The sequence below is a fragment of the Nipponia nippon genome, unplaced genomic scaffold (genome assembly GCF_047370975.1).
Source record: "Nipponia nippon isolate SJK-2023a ecotype South Korea unplaced genomic scaffold, ASM4737097v1 scaffold_11, whole genome shotgun sequence".
Taxonomy (NCBI): Eukaryota; Metazoa; Chordata; class Aves; order Pelecaniformes; family Threskiornithidae; genus Nipponia; species Nipponia nippon.
Genome location: NW_028262302.1, coordinates 908,467 through 924,944, shown reverse-complemented (window position 1 = coordinate 924,944; position 16,478 = coordinate 908,467). Strand labels below are relative to the sequence as shown.

At 37.3% G+C, this 16,478-nt stretch overlaps 1 protein-coding gene and 1 long non-coding RNA gene across 3 annotated transcripts in view; one reads left to right on the top strand and one right to left on the bottom strand.

The window, feature by feature from the left end:
- Positions 1-16,478, top strand: part of PRKD1 (protein kinase D1) — a 143,714-nt gene that overhangs the window by 125,537 nt on the left and 1,699 nt on the right. For both annotated transcript variants that reach the window (XM_087747100.1, XM_087747101.1), the window contains 5 exons: positions 975-1,081; positions 1,509-1,670; positions 3,025-3,123; positions 4,296-4,563; positions 14,575-14,660. In XM_087747100.1, coding sequence (XP_087603226.1) covers positions 975-1,081; positions 1,509-1,670; positions 3,025-3,123; positions 4,296-4,563; positions 14,575-14,660 — 722 coding nt within the window. The remainder of the gene's footprint in view (positions 1-974; positions 1,082-1,508; positions 1,671-3,024; positions 3,124-4,295; positions 4,564-14,574; positions 14,661-16,478) is intronic.
- The window catches only part of LOC148056796 (uncharacterized), a 248,858-nt gene continuing 236,949 nt past the window's right edge, over positions 4,570-16,478 (bottom strand). The window contains exon 3 of the long non-coding RNA XR_015702215.1: positions 4,570-8,033. This is a non-coding gene — a long non-coding RNA (uncharacterized LOC148056796). The remainder of the gene's footprint in view (positions 8,034-16,478) is intronic.

Genomic DNA, 16,478 nt, shown 5'->3' with positions numbered 1-16,478 from the left:
GTTATGCTTAAGATAGAAAATTTCTTGAAGGGTGAAAGTATTTGGACTCTGAAATGTTTTGTTACAGAAATTAGCAGCCCATTATTTTATATAAGCAGTATTAATTGAACAATGAAACTGGTTTTTGTTGACAAAGTCTTCTTGTAATTTGAAGTTTTCTACCCAGTAATGGGTCACTGTATATTAATTTTTATTAGCTTTATGTTCTCTATAAGCTCTAGTAAAGAAAACCCTGAAGTGCAGAAAACTGTTCTTTTTGAGAACTATAATGTAAGAAGAAAAAAATTATAATTTCTTCTTCGTACTGTTTTTCTTGGCATGCTTTTGTGGGCTTTTTTCCTTTGTTTTTCAGTAGTTCATTTGAATTGTTTCTTTTTTTCATTTTCTTACCCATTTTTCCTCTCTCTTTCCTCCTTTTTTTCAGCAGTTTTTAGGGGTGTGTTTAGGTACAGCTGTTGTTTGAGACAGTGTGAAGTGAGAACTAACAACAAGTTTCTCACTGAAGAATCTCTATGGGTCTGTGATAAACCTGGAACATGTACTCACATGCCTAAAGGCCATCACCTGTTTTGTTATTTGCTAGTCTGGAACTACTATTAAAGGACTGAGCCTGAAACCTGCCAGTTGCAGAGAATGCAGCTTAAGTATATGAACAAGCTTATATTTTTATATATCTATATCTATCAGAAAGTTAACTTTGCATCTAAATCCTTAAATGCAGAGATGACTTTCTCGTATGTGTATGTTTCTTACATGTTTAAACAGCTTTGTCTGATGATAGTGAGAAGAGTTCTCTTGTCAAAGGGTAGAAAGGAGATGTCGGAAAACTTTTAATGACTTGCATGACTTAATTTGCTGCAAACCTGCTCTGAGAATTACTTGCTTGTGGTCATTTGTACAAACCAGTGAAAATGGAACATTTTTTTAGAATTAATCGTGTTAATTGATAGAGGCCTTTTGTTTTATTAATGCAGGAAAACATCGCAAAACAGGAAGAGATGTTGCCATTAAAATAATTGACAAACTAAGGTTTCCAACTAAACAGGAAAGTCAACTTCGTAATGAAGTTGCAATTTTACAGGTATTTTTCTATTCTTTTTTACTGTATTAACTCCATTCATACATTTCTATAAATACCAGATAATATGATAATTATTTTGATGGATAATCACTACTGGTTTTGCAAAAATACTAGTATTTTTGCTGCTAGACCTGCATAAACAGCCAAGACTAAATGTATTGGCAATGTCATGTTAGGAATTAGAATTTCTGCAGTTCTAAGCACCAGGCACAATAAGAAAAATGTGTTTGTTAAACTAACTTGAAGTTCTTCCATTTTTGTGTACTGTCCCTAGAAATTTCATGCCTGTTGCCTACAGGTTAGGCAGACAGTTTAAATTATGAAGTACTGAAATGTTGTCTAGTTTAGAGGGTCTGTGGACTGGCTATGTAATGATAAAACGTACTGATCACTTTGGGAAATCTAGTGCTGTGTTTATCTTTAATAGAATCTTCATCATCCTGGGGTTGTAAATCTGGAGTGTATGTTTGAGACACCAGAAAGAGTGTTTGTTGTTATGGAAAAACTCCATGGAGACATGCTGGAGATGATCTTATCAAGTGAAAAGGGCAGATTGCCAGAGAGAATAACAAAGTTTTTAATTACTCAGGTAAGAAATTGATTATAGGCCTAGAAAGAGATTTGAGGTCAATTATTATCACTGTTTCTTATGTTTTGCTTTTGCCATAATTTACTGCTTTGATTTATGAAAGCCTGAATTGTAATATCAGGGATGGTAAGACAGCTTTGTGTACATCACCTGATAGGTAGTAAACCATTAAGCGGATCTCGATTAGGTACCTGTGCAGCTCTCTGGCTGCTGGATGGAAGGGCCGTCAAGCTCCAGTTTCTCATATGCTTGAAGAATTAAGCACAAGAAGGGGATGCAAAGCACTAACAGTACACCGTTGAAGACATACATAAAGAAATTGGACCCTCTTGAACTTCCTCATGCCTAACCATTGCAGTTCACGCTATGCACTTTTGTGCATCTTTTCTGTGCTGAGATTGGACCTCAGCACTACCTGTGATTAAATGAATCTGGTTTCCTGTATGACTTCTGTTAACAGTGTGATCTGGGTTTTTTCTTTTGTTGTTCTTCCTGTTGTCATATTATCATATTGCTTCTTTGGCTGCCCATAATACTGGTTTAAATTTAGATACACAGTTGAGTAGTGAGCCACCTCAGATTCAAAGCAGCCTGTGTTTCAGCAGTCAGGAAAAAGAAAGGAGCAGGAACAGCAGCGTTATGGTGGAAGTGTATTATATGGGGTAGAACATAGCAGGTTCCCTAGTTTCCAGGCTTTCATGGGCAAAACTGCCACCAGCTTCAGAATTTGGTTTCTTGCCTTCCCAGGTTTATTCAGCCTCCTTGCCATTCCCTGCCCTAATATAGTGGGAAATTCTGCCAGCCCCTGACACAAGGAATGGAGTTAAAGCCACAGGAATAGGATGGATATCTGTTACACTCTGTTGCCATGTTCTTGTGTGTGTAACGGAATAAAAATACATGCAAGGCTCCTTATGCTTTCTCTCCTCAAGAAAATGCTTAAATTGGATCACATATTTCTGTGAATTCTTTTGAGTGAATTTAGATCTGGAAGGTCATTTTGCAAATGTTTCTGCATCCAAAGGTTTCACACACAAAAAAAGTAAACAAGTACTTAGAACCCAGTTTTAAAAAAATGTTTAGAATATAAAGTCTTTGGAGAGGGAAAAAATCATATTCCATACAGTGAAAAATCAAGAAAACTTGAGGCACAGCAAATAATAGCTGACATTTTTGCTTTTTCTTTTTTTTTCCATTGTAGACATTCTTGTAAAAGGTACATTCTTGTTGGATTGTTTCTCCCTACACCAGTCCTTGCTTCTCTGATCACTGATATTGTTTGAACAATATAAAACAAACAAAAAAAAAGTACAACATTTAAAACTGAATTTCTTTCTGATTTATTTCTTCACAGATCCTTGTTGCTTTAAGACATCTTCATTTCAAAAATATTGTTCATTGTGACCTCAAACCTGAAAATGTATTATTGGCATCAGCTGATCCTTTCCCACAGGCAAGTAGAAAATGCCCTTTTGTAAGACAAATTGTTCAAATTAATAAGTGTTAGCAATGATTATTTTATAAACAAACAAAAAAGTAATTAGTGACCTGTCTGTATCGCTTCCAGGAACTACACAGAATTTTTAGATATGAAAAAAATGATCACTTATTCAAAAAACTTTCCAAAGAAGACATGTTTGAAAATCCTTGCCTTTTGTCATTTGCCTAAAATATTCAACTAGATTTTCAAGTGTGACATAACTACTTGTGCGATTGTTTCTAATTCACTCACCATTACAGCACAAATTACTTACCTCATTGATTTGGTCCAGATAAGTGACAATTTGCAAGCAGTCACCGGAAGGACAGTTATTTTTCTGAAAGTTAGGGTAGAGCTCATGAAGTACAAGAGCTGCTTCTTAAATTTTATGAATTTAAATGCCAGGTAGATTGCAGAATATTAAAATATACTTTCTGGCTCATTGTTGTATTTCTCATTAAAAGGTATTTATATCAGCTCCTGTTACGTTTGATCTGTGGAGTTCATCTATAATCTGCTCCAACTGCCCATATTCAAAAGGAGTGCTGTTGACAATTTGTAAATAATACCAATATCAATAATTGGAAAGGAAGGATTTATACTGGGGCTTTAAGTGAGAATTTTTAAGCAGCTATATCTGTCCCTCTGAAGAAATCAGAGAAGGAAGTTTGCAGAGAGGCAGGGTGTAACTAGGTCCACAATAAAATAAAAGTGGAAGTTCAAGAACTAAATTTTGTCAACTTGCTTGATTTAGGAAAAAGCCTTAGGTAAACCAATTTTTCTGTTTGCCGTGTTTTCATGTTATGAATGAATAAGTATTACTTTATATTACTGCTTTCAGCAAGAGCCTGAGCTGTTAGGCCCATCCAAAACTGTATTTCTTTCATTCTAAGCTGTCCTGTTTTACTCCTTTTACTGTGGTTTGTTCATGGAGTGAAGGAATACAGGAGATGCAATGGACTGGTAATCTGGTCTAATGTCTCGTTGGAATAAGGGTATTCCTCTCAAAGAGGAGTTTTCAAAAAAGTATCCTTGAAGGAACAGTAGAGATGCATCTGGCAACTAAACAATGATAAAAATTCCTCAACTATGTATTTGATAGTAAAAATGATGTCTGTCTCACTATAGCATTTTTCTTTAAACAGGTAAAACTTTGTGATTTTGGCTTTGCCCGAATTATTGGAGAGAAATCATTTAGGCGTTCAGTTGTAGGAACACCAGCCTACCTGGCTCCAGAAGTGCTGAGAAACAAAGGCTATAACAGATCTCTGGATATGTGGTCTGTGGGTGTCATCATTTATGTAAGCCTCAGTGGTACCTTTCCATTCAATGAAGACGAAGACATACATGACCAAATCCAGAATGCCGCTTTCATGTATCCACCTAATCCATGGAAAGAAATTTCTCATGAAGGTAATATCTGTTTGTGGCTCTTTTTATATAAATACTAAAAAAGAACAGTTATATTTTGCCTTTTTTTCCCCCCCTGTACATACTGGTGAAAAAAAATGTTTGAAATTGTGAGGTACCATAATGTAAAGTCTCTGTTTTGTGCTATCAGCTGCTTTAGACATTTCCTGCAGAGCATGTATAGACTGCATATGGCATAATCCTCTAGCGTGGGACCTCTCCAGGAGGTGTTTAAGGAGGCACATAGCCACCTACAGATTGGGTTGCTATAGAATCTTGTGGGGAACCTCAGCTGCTGGAACTGGTGTTGCTTATATTTACTTCTGTACCTCTTCTTTCAGCTCTAGTGCCTCTGCAGTCTTTTTCTCATTCTGCTTATGCCAGTAATTTAGTTTCCATTCAGTAGGATGCTGTACCCTGATAGTCTTTCTGTGGAGAAGATAAAAAAGATACTGAACAATTCCAAGCAGATGAGGTTTCAAGAACAATGTGAGAAAGTGTCATAGAAGAGACTTTCTGCAGTGGGGGGGGAAGGCTTGGAGACAGCCAACGAGACTTTTGAAACTAGAGTTCTGGTCAATGGCATCAAAGACTTTTGATAGTAAATGAACAATGTGAATAATTCACTATGAACATCTTTAAGGAATATGAATGAATTCTATTAAAGATGTGTCTAAACACAACTAAGTAGGGCATTCAACAAAAATATCAGTTCTAATTTCACCAACGTTTCTTGTACATAACAAGCATTTTCAGGCAACTTGATTTGCTGAGGGTTTGGTTTTGTTTTATTTTATTTTGTTTTATTTTATCATTGTATTTATGTCCATAACTTTTTGCACGGTTGCTTCATAAGTCTTAAAGAGAAGGAAACATTATAAACATCAGATTCTTACCTTTTTTCTGAATTGTAATACATACCAAATCGAATTAAAGTATTAGAATTGACAATTTCCATTATTTACAGTACAGTTTTTCTGAGTTTCAGGTGACATGTTTAACTTACATGGTAATGGTAGCTTAGAGAACTGTGCCTACTGCTTACTATAATATATATTATAGGCATGTGAGATTCTCAGCTGAAAAATGCTTTGAGAGCATTGTCTGTTGTTTTATCTTGGTGGCAGATGAAGTTTGATGAGCTCTGTTGGGGGGGGGAAAAAAAGCTATAAATATGCAATTACACACTGAAGTCCTCCTGAACCTCCACACACTTCTGATATGTAAGCTGACAGAATCTGTTGGCAGCAAAGCTTTTTCTGGCGCTAGAGGTAAGCAAACAGCAATCAACACAGAAGAGGCTGCAAGAAATTGTCTCCCACAGGTTTCTACTGTGGTAGACAGAAGATCAATTTCTACATTCAGAGGTGAAGATTCAGTAGAGCACCTACCGAAAACTCACCTACTGGGATCTTCTTTCTCCTTTCATAGAATCACAGCCTTCATTAAGAGTTAATGGATATCAGGCTGGAAGCATGTAGTAGGATGGGAAAGAACACACTTTAACAAATTACTAAGTTAAAATCTGCTTATACGCTGTGATTTTATTATATATTTTGAATTCCTAGCTGATGAGCCACTCTATTGTGCAAAACGAAAACCTGAAAAAAGTCTGAACAGATCCATTATGTTTAACACAAGGAGTTGGAGCCTAGATCTCTGTCCAAGTATTACTTGATAATGCTGACTTTTAGAGCTCAAAATTGAACTCAGACTCCAGATTAGCTAGGGGAAATAAGGGAACGGTTTTCGCGTGTCAGCTACTCTGGTCCACACTCCTGCGCAGGTCACAAGAGGGCAGGTGCATGGACCCTGTACACCTGCTGGCCCCATCCAGTTTCTGTTACCTATGACCATATAGTGTGGTTAAAATACACATCTGTACCTGGTGTCCTAACACATCTAATCTGGATTACAATTCTGAACAGTGCCATTGATGCTATAAATCGTTGAAGCATTTGGGGGGGAAACGCGTATGATTTTAAAGATTTTATGAAGTTGGTTACTCAACATTACAAATAAAAACGATTTGAAAAGGTACATGTATTTAAATGTGAACTATGATGACATGAAGCTCATTTCAAGCTAAAATACACTGGGGCTCATGAATTTCTGTACACTAAGTGTTACAAAATTCAGGCAGAGAATTAGTTTCAATTGCAACAGGTTACATTTGTGCACATGAAAATCTTCCTCTAGCTTGCCATGGGCTCTTCCAGCTTTCCAAACAGATTAAGCTAATGAATTGGGTATTTGCCTGCCATATCTTTTCTATTATTCTTTTTCCCAATTATTCTTAATCATTGAACATTTTTCAAGAGATGTTTTAACATACATGACTGTGATTACTTTTTAAATTTTTTAAATTTTCATATAAAAAGATCCATAATAGATTTCTTTTAAAGCACAGTAGATTTCTTGTTTAACTATTTCCCGGAATTTGTATCATGGCAATAATTCTCCCAAGAGGACATTAATTATCATCAACTAGTTCTTCCACTCATACTTGTAAGGGAGTTATACCGCAGTGTGCAATGTGATGCTGCCACAGAATCCAGCAAGGTCTTTGTAAATAAATATTGATGAACCTATCACTTTCAAGGTGGTATGATTGAAATTGCTGTTTGTCTTGAAGGATCTACACAGGTATTTTCTTGCAAGAAGCATTATTCTTTGTTTTAAAATTAAAACAAAATTATTTAAGTAATATTTTTACTTGTAAGAAAGAAAAAATGTTGACAATCCAGCAGTTAGTCCAATTTATTTATTGACATTTAAAAACTTGTGCAAATATTTAAGAGAACTGTAAAACATTATCAACAACTGCAGTCTTCACAGAGGCCTTCAACCAAAATTTTGCTGCACTGCTATAGCATTAAAAAATTGCAACTGATATTGATTAGACAAGTATCATTATAGCAGATAAAAGAAATAGGAAATAAATATTATCTTTAATGCAGGTAAGAAGGATCTTTTTAAAGTGTTATGCTGTGTGAATTTGAAGAATAGGAGCCATTTGTCCAGAGGTTACCATAAGTAAAACTAATGTAAACATTCTTCTTTTTCTCCATTACTTACTGCATTCATCTCATATGTCCAAAAGACAGTGCTGGGTCCAAGCACTCTTTAACAACAGACTCTGAGTTGTACCTTATAGCTAGATTTTACAAGTGATAACTTCATCCAGAGACTATATTACATGCCTTAGTAACAGGAGGCAGAAACTGAGAATTCAGTGAACTTAGAAGAGCTTGGCTACCATCTAAAAGAATTAATATTAACTCTATTTATGCATGCCAATAAAAATGCTCAGGTTCTCCTACCATATAAAATGCAATATGCATGAATTTCTTCTTTTTTTACTGCTGAAATATGTCAGTACTGGTTGCTATGAATGTTCACAATATGGTAATCCTAGAAACACTGTTGTAGAACCATGAGAAGTAGTAGAAGGAATTACATATCAATTTGACCTAAAAAAAAAAAAAAAGAAAAAGAAAGAAATGTTTATTCAAACCTGTTGCTGTCTATATCAACAATCCTGCTTGATGCCCAAAGCAAGTGATGGCAGATAAGACAGACACCCTAAAACAATAGCTGGGGGGGTTACTTCACAGCTGTACCAGGTTAGGATCACAAACATACGCAGCTGATACACCTGAGCTAGCTGCTGCTTAAACCGCAGTAAGTCATTTGCTTGAAATTCTGTGTATGTACTTTTAGTGGAACCATAAATGTTTCAAAAGTTGTGGGGTTTTTATCTTGTATTGCCATTTTCAGTTTTGATTAAAGGAAGTGATCATCGACCAAGTGTATTGCCAGTGTCTGTGAAACAATGATTTTATTCAAGGGCATATAATTTGTCACAGAATGGTTAATGAAAGCAGTGCTAGGAATTTTTGCATGCCTATTGCAAAAATCAACACTGAGGAAAGCAGAACAGTGCTCAAACCTTTTGTTTCTTGCTTATGACTATTACTCTGGCTCAGAGGGCCAAATTGGATGTAAAACTTGCAACTGTAGTTATTTCAGCACTCTTTTCACACCATTACTCGTGTAAAAAGTTTAAGAATAGCTAAACTTAGTTATCGCCATGTTTACTTCTACTTTTACTGTAATCAATACACACACAGTCTCACAGATTCCTCCATAGGGAATTTTGATTTCCACCCCCACTAAGCAGCTGCATTTTCCCACCTTTTTCCAATAGCTTCTCTCTTTTGAAAGAATACTCCCCCAAAACTGAGTGTGTGTTTGTATGTCTAAATAGAATTGTAAGACGTTACTGTAGAGAGGTAGTTTCTGTGGTAAACTTTGGGTATCTTGTATAAAACCAGGTTTTGTCACAGCTATTCAACATTCCATTACCCAATCTGCTGTTTCTGTTCTTTCTTCAATGATTGTCAAGCCAGCTTACATTTCCAATTTCACCAAATTGCTGTATGACAATTTGACCTTAATTCGGACTTCATTGTGGAATTTTGCTAGATATTAATACAGAGGAACCTACTTGCAGAATACTCTCCTGTTTTATAGCTTTAAATGTCACATCTGTCAAACATGGAGCTATTTTCAACAGCATTACTGTTCGTTTCCAACTTTGACCTTCCAGCCCACCAAATTTGCATCATCTCAAAAGATTTCTTTTGAATTAGCTACAGGTTAGTCCCTGAAGGGTTTTGTCCCTCTGCCTGTTAGCATATTTTATCTAGCATGTCTTCACTGTGGTGGCTGTTCTTTTGAACTGCATGGTCCTAAAATGTGCTATGTCCATCTTTGGATTATTCATGGTGCGTTTCTTTCTGTTGTGGAATTTTTATAAATCCTTGTATTCATAATTTTTTTTCATCAGCTGCCAACACAGCTATTACTGCTAGCCTGGTGAGCTATGTGATGTGCGCACTGTTGATTGGGTGCTTCACATTACTTCATATTATTAAATAATTTGGGAAGAAACAATGCAATTTCTTCCATGCATTAAATTTGATCATGGTGTGCCTGTTACACTGCTTTTGAGTCAGAAATAAATACCACAGCTGCCTTCCAGCCAGTATTTATATAGACTTGTTTCAGCATAATGTGAATAGAAACTCTGTTTCACACATTAATGAGAAAGTCACATGAATGAGCATTAAGTACAAGAAGGTCAAATGCATGTTATAGCTGAAAGATGCTCTCTACCTCAGTAAATTTTTAACTAGCTGTTTAAACTAAGCTCTTGTCTCTGCTTACACATGTTTGCTAGGATGGATTTGTATTAGAAAACTTCTCTTTTAGAGGTGCAGCTTATAATTGCCAAAGATTTCTTGCATCCATGACCCTGAAAATAATAAGCTCTGCCAGCTGAAGGTTATTTTTTGCCAAAATAGCTGCATGTCAACAAAGATGTATTGACCAGAAATAGGGAAGGGGTTTATGCGTATGAAAAAATTATACCACTAACCAACAGGGCTATACTCAGAAGAATCCAGGGCTTAGGAAGTCCTAAGTTTTACATGAATGGCAGCAGCTTCAATTTTTACAAGTGATGGCTGTAAGAGCAGCTAATATTATGGGTATACTTTAAAAATTCTGGACCAAATATAAATTTATTGGTAATTTGGCACTGCTTTTCTTAATATTCTCAAGGTGATATCTTTTTTATAACTTATGTGAAAATCTGAAGTCTGTATGGTAGGACTAGATGAATGGTAGATTCATAATAGGGTTTTCAGATATTTCATAAACTTCTATGTTAATGTGTTACATCCTAATTGAGTTAAAGCAGTCATTCCTATGAAAACTGTCATTATCTTGTGTTTATTTGATACTTAGGGTGAAAATTGTTACTATGTCTTTACTACAGTTAATTATTTGCCATACTAATAAACTGCCCTAAGCAGTTTAGAAACATTAACCTCCTGACTCTGGAGATTCTTTCCAGTGAAGCATGCAACTAAAGAGCTATCTTTCCTAAAATCAAGGGACATACAGCTTTTTAAAGCTGCATTTGAATCTTCCTGTTGGGGATTCTGCTGAATGATCACCTATCTAAATGACCAGTGGTCATGCTACTGGAGCAGTTGGCTAGTTTATCTCCTGTAGCGAAGTCTCCAGCTCCTGGAACTTGATAAGCCCTCAGCTGGCTACTTATGCTATCCTTAATTCATGGGAAGTAAACAGGAGCCCATAAAAGTGTTAGGAAAAGCAGTACCATAATCCTCTCAGAGCTTGCATACAGGTTGCTTCCTTGGTGATAACCTATTGGATTCCTGTAGAAGATATGCAGATCATAGGTAGTCTTTCTTAACTCTCTGCATTTATTGAATTATTGATTTTTACAGAGGAATATTGTCAAATTTTATAAAGCTCCTAAAATGTCTGACAAGTATTACTTTAAAACCTGATTTTTAAAAAAATAATTACTCTAGTGAAAATTAATAAAATTAAATTTAAAATACAGTGTAGTTGCTCCCCTTTCCTCAAAACTGCTTTATATTCCTAGACAGAAAATTTAATTTCCTGACGTTTAGTACCTCAAGTTGGTCCCATGAACCACACTTGAATTGTATGTCTAAACTAAATGTTAATACTTCCCAAATTTTTATCTCCAGTGTTTTTAAGCAGTACAACTCAAAAAGTAATGATCAAACTATTAATTATATGATTTATTTTTTTTTTTTAAATTCTGAAATTGAGTCAACATTAATCTTACTGTTCATACATCTTACATGAACTGTTGCAAGACGAAATTATGATAGTGGCTGTCAGGACACTATCAAGACAGGGTGGTTTTTTGTAAGCTGAAATAGAGAAAATAACCAAGATCTTTTCTCATTTCCTTTGAATAGTCCCACAGAACTTATCAGTGTCTGAACCTCTACAATTTATTTAGCACCAGTTAAATTCGGAATTTTCTCATTAACAGACTATTCCAGATCCCTAAGGGAATCTTTTAATCCTTCTGTTCTAGCACTCAACGTGTCTGTATTGAACTCCCTAGCTTCTGCTTTCCTTTACATCGCACTGTCTTTTTGCTGCCAGTATGTATCGCCTGCATCTTGACTTCTGATACTCAGAACTCTTAGGCTTGAGAAGTAGCTTTTCTTGGATTGCATGATTTCCTGGTAAAAAATAGCAAATCCTTTTTGCTGTTGAAACTCATGTTTGATCTCATTCTTCACCTACATTTGAAAACTTTGAGTATTAAAGCAAAGGGAATTGTATCAGGTGGTTTGGATCTTAAGTCCTTATAATAGTCACGTTTGCATTTGTGCTTGTTTATTGCTAAGAGGCAAGTGATATTCAAAACTTCCCTGGTGAAAAGAACCCTAGATAAAGAACTAAAAACAAGCCCCAAAACTTGTTACAGACACAGCAATATTCCAGTTGTGAAATAAACAGGCTATCTGTGTAAACTGTTCTCAAGAACAAATGATTGCTCTATACTGACAATCCTAACCAGCCTGTGAAGTTGCCTTTTCGCTTTCATCTTTGTGTACCTTCTCTTGTGGTTGTTTCTAGACCAATGCCTTTCTGATCTGTTCAAAAACCCATTGACAATTGCCCCCAAGAACACAAAGAAAAATGTTATTGCATGTAATATGTCATTGTCCTGAAGGAAAAAAAAAGGGGGGCAACGGGTTCTTCATCCTGTGGTAACTTGGGGGAGGCTGAATAACTATGTATAATTTCATCACTTGTAAGGCTCATGGTCATACCTCCTTCCAGTGGGTTGGACAAAAGATGCATAATAGAGACATTATCAATACTCCATGGCTGGAAGAATATTCAGTAGGAACTTTGCAGTTACAGAGGCACATCTTGGGAAACACGCACTTATATCTCAACAGTTGGCTGACTGAAACCAGTTCTTGACCTATTTGCCAAACTGAGATTCATAATGAATGTTGAAAAATTATCTCTGAAGATCATATACACCTGAATACCACTGAAGATAATAAATAAATAGGAACCCAATTAAATTCACATTCAGCACTGGCCTATTTATCAAAAGGCAGACTGAAGTCTTACTGTAATTCTGCTGAATTTAAGGGTGAGGTGACAGTGTTGCAGAAGATGCTGATGTTTGTTGATACCCAGATTTACTGTAGCAGGTAAGAACTATGTTCTCTTCCAAGGATCAGATGGCCACTGCTTTTTCCCAGGTTATATCAGAAGTCAGTCTATAACTGGACCATGGCGTATGACTGACTTTCCTGTCTCTTTCTCATAGCTTGGAACTTGAGAATTTCTCTTGCCAATAAAGAGGAAAAAGATTAACCCCACTGTTTTGGGAAACAAATGAGTTTTCAGAGTGCTGCCATCTATCAGCAGTGGTCCTATTGGCTATCCACTGGCTTTTTGATCCCACATCCACTTCACAGACATTTTGAGAGGGAACAAAATAAACATGAGTTAGGAGGTTTAGCAGGAATTGTACTGTACACTAAAAGAGACAGTAGCTAGTTTGTCCACAACAGAAGAAGTAAAATTAGGACCATCTGTTCCAGGAAAAGCATGCCTAAGAACCTCTGGCAATGCTTTGTTTGTCAGAAGGCCTGAGATCTGTTTTATCTCATTCCCACAGTGGCTTTGATTTCAAGGATAGTATTCAGCAGCAAGAAGTCAGGGCTACTTTAGTGATGGTTCGTTATTGCTAAGAATAGTTTTGTCTGTCAGACTTACTGCATACATCCAGATAGGCTGCCATATACATTCCCATTTTCCTGGACATTGTGCTCATTGTGCTCTGCCCGTGGCAGAAACACACCAAAAAGTCTAGTTGGCAAATTGAGCCTGGAGAGAGGAAGCCTCTGTTAAAAAACAAAAGTTTGTCCATATTGCTGTACAAAATATAGCCAGTTTAAAGAATTCTGTCCCATCTTCTACTCTTAAAACAGACAAGATGATTATTCATCTCCTTCAATATCTAGCTGGCAATAATGTCCATCTGACGTGTTTCAGACCCAATTCCCCTCAGTGATGCCATGTTTCTGTGTTACTTTCAAGACCATCTTTCACTGTCACCAAGATATAAACAAAGAAATAAAGATGTAAACCAGCATACTTTGCACAAGCCAGGGGATACTGTGATGAAATGGGAAAGTGGCAGTGATATTATAATTCCTTGTGGTCTGTCAGTTATTCTATAACAATAAACTTCCCCCAGAACACATGCTGAACATTTAGCACCACCTAGAACAGAATTTAACCTTTCATGATACCCTCTTTTTTTGTTTCTTTCTTTCTTTCTTTGTTTTTTAATGGCTTTATATTAGATGCATTCAAAGCTCAGCAACCTCATCCCAGAGATTTTTCCAGATGGGTCACTCAGTGCAGTTCCATGCACTGGTCATTGACTCATGGGCTTCTTCCCTTCAGGCACCACAGCACACATACCTGTAACTTCAGTGAGTCATTAACTGCTTCAAAAACATAGAAATTAAGAAATTTGTAAAGAAGCCTTCTCGCCTTTACGAAACACCAGGCTGCTGACTAACAGGTAGAAGCAATGCTCAATTCAAGAGTAGTATTTGCAAGGCTTAGTGACTTACAAAATCTGATCCTTCCACACAGTGCTTGGGAAGGTGATGCTGTCAGTCATCTAAAAGCGATACCAAGAGTCTCAGAGAAATATGTACATATATATATGTGTGCATGTGTGTGTTTACTGTGGTACCTGAAGAATACTGTAGTCCTCAGTTACATGAGATTTTTTTCACTTGAGCAGGAACTGAGTGAGAATTATCTTCAGACTTTGTTGCATGCCTGCAAATGAACACACAGAGGTAGACAATATACTAGCTAGCAGGCAGCTGTTTAATAAAACTGTTGTAATCCCATTAGGAAGGGTTGCATGGGTACCTTCAGGGACATCAACATTGACTGCAGTTTGTAAAAAGCTGGAGTCAGGGGCGATAACTGTCCTCTTTTTACAGCTACCATGTCTGTCTGTCTGTCTCTCTCTGTTTGTATGTCCTAGTTGAAACAAATATAATTAAACTGATGTTTTCCAATATTATTTCTTTCCAGCTATTGATCTCATAAATAATTTGTTGCAAGTGAAAATGAGAAAGCGCTACAGTGTGGACAAAACATTAAGCCACCCATGGTTACAGGTATTGCTACGTATTCTATGTTTTTTCCTACCTATTTGGGCTCTAAGTATATAAAAAGTTTTCATCTTTAAGCACAATAGAATCTAAGCAGATCAACAAACCTGAAGATGTTTTCAGATCCTGAGAACCTCATACTCCACCAATTTATGTATATGTTCTAATTAATTTTTGAAGTATTAGATTCCAATACTGAACTCTGTCATGTTTTCAAAATACACTACAAAAATATTTTATCTTGTTTGTCCACTGAGAACCTGATATATATAAAAAACCCCTTTATAGTTATTTGACTTACATTTTTTCATTGCCTGGAGTCTACCCTGATTCACTTCTTAATAAAACTAATCAACATGCTGCCGCTTCACAGTCGTTAGAAGAATTAGTGAAGTTGTGTGCTTTCCAGGAAAGTACATTAGGCACCTTCAGTTGAAATCTTCAGCTGAAAACTGAAATGTTACGAATTTTTGAGATGCTAGCAACCACTGTCTTCTGCTCCTCGTATGTTATTTTTTTATCCTGGCAGCAGCCAAATCACTGCACATTGAAAGACCTAAAACAGAATCAGTGCAGTAAGCAGCCAAGGCCTGTCCCACTGCCCCCAGCCAGGGAGCAGGGCAGGCTGAGGAAAACCCCTGGCCAAGGCATTGGGCACCTCTGCGGGGATGGGGACGGGCCAAGGCCAGGCTGATACATCAGCTCGTGGGACCTCCCAAGGGATCCACATTTGCATATAGGAAAGTAATCATGGAGCAGGCATGGCACAGATCAGATGTGTAGTTCACAATCCCAAAGGAATCTTTATCTAAACTGAGAACGGGCTCCTACTCCAATACCTTATATCTACAACTGTTTCTCAAAGTAGAGAGTGACCTGCTGGTATAGGATGAAAAGGGCTGCAACCTCCCACCCTACATCCTGCCTTCCCCAGGGACAATTCTCCTAGGCTTGCTTTCTTCCTCCCAGATATAGAATCATAGAATCATTTAGGTTGGAAAAGACAAAAGACCTTTAAGATCATCAGGTCCAACCGTTAACCTAACACTACCAAGTCCACCACTAAACCATGTCCCTAAGCACCACGTCTACACATCTTTTAAATACCTCCAGGGATGGGGACTCAACCGCTTCCCTGGGCAGCCTGTTCCAGTGCTTGACAACCCTTTTGGTGAAGAAATTTTTCCTAATATCCAACCTAAACCTCCCCTGGCACAACTTGAGACCATTTCCTCTCATCCTATCACTTGTTACTTGGGAGAAGAGACCGACCCCCACCTCACTACAACCTCCTTTCAGGTAGTTGTAGAGAGCGGTAAGGTCTCCCCTCAGCCGCCTTTTCTCCGGGCTAAACAACCCCAGCTGCTGTCACTCTCCAGTCTTTTCCTCCAAGACTGCTCTTCTCCCTGGCAACCATCGCAGACTGCATTTGTCTGAACGTTTGGGGACCGGAGAGGTGATCCGGGCTAAGGCCTGCAGCAAGGATGCTGGCTGTCTCACATGATGAGTTAGAGTCCTTCACCTCTCTACATCTGCTTTTATCACTTGTACAATAGTGGGTGGAGGTGAGCTAAGGTAAGGCAGTACAGCAGCAGCTCTAGCACCATGGATGAGATGAGTCCTCTTTCCAGAAGAGCCCAAACTTGTGGGCTAAGGAAAGATAACGGTGGTGTGGGGCAGTGAGAGGTGATTTCTGAGAGGGTATCTGTGTAAGTAGTGGGCCAAAGGATGTGAGATACTAAAGATGAAGGCTTTCGTGTGTGGGCTTTGTGGTGCTTTGGTTAGATGATCAGGCTTGTGTCTTAGGTTGAGACAAGGTGAAGG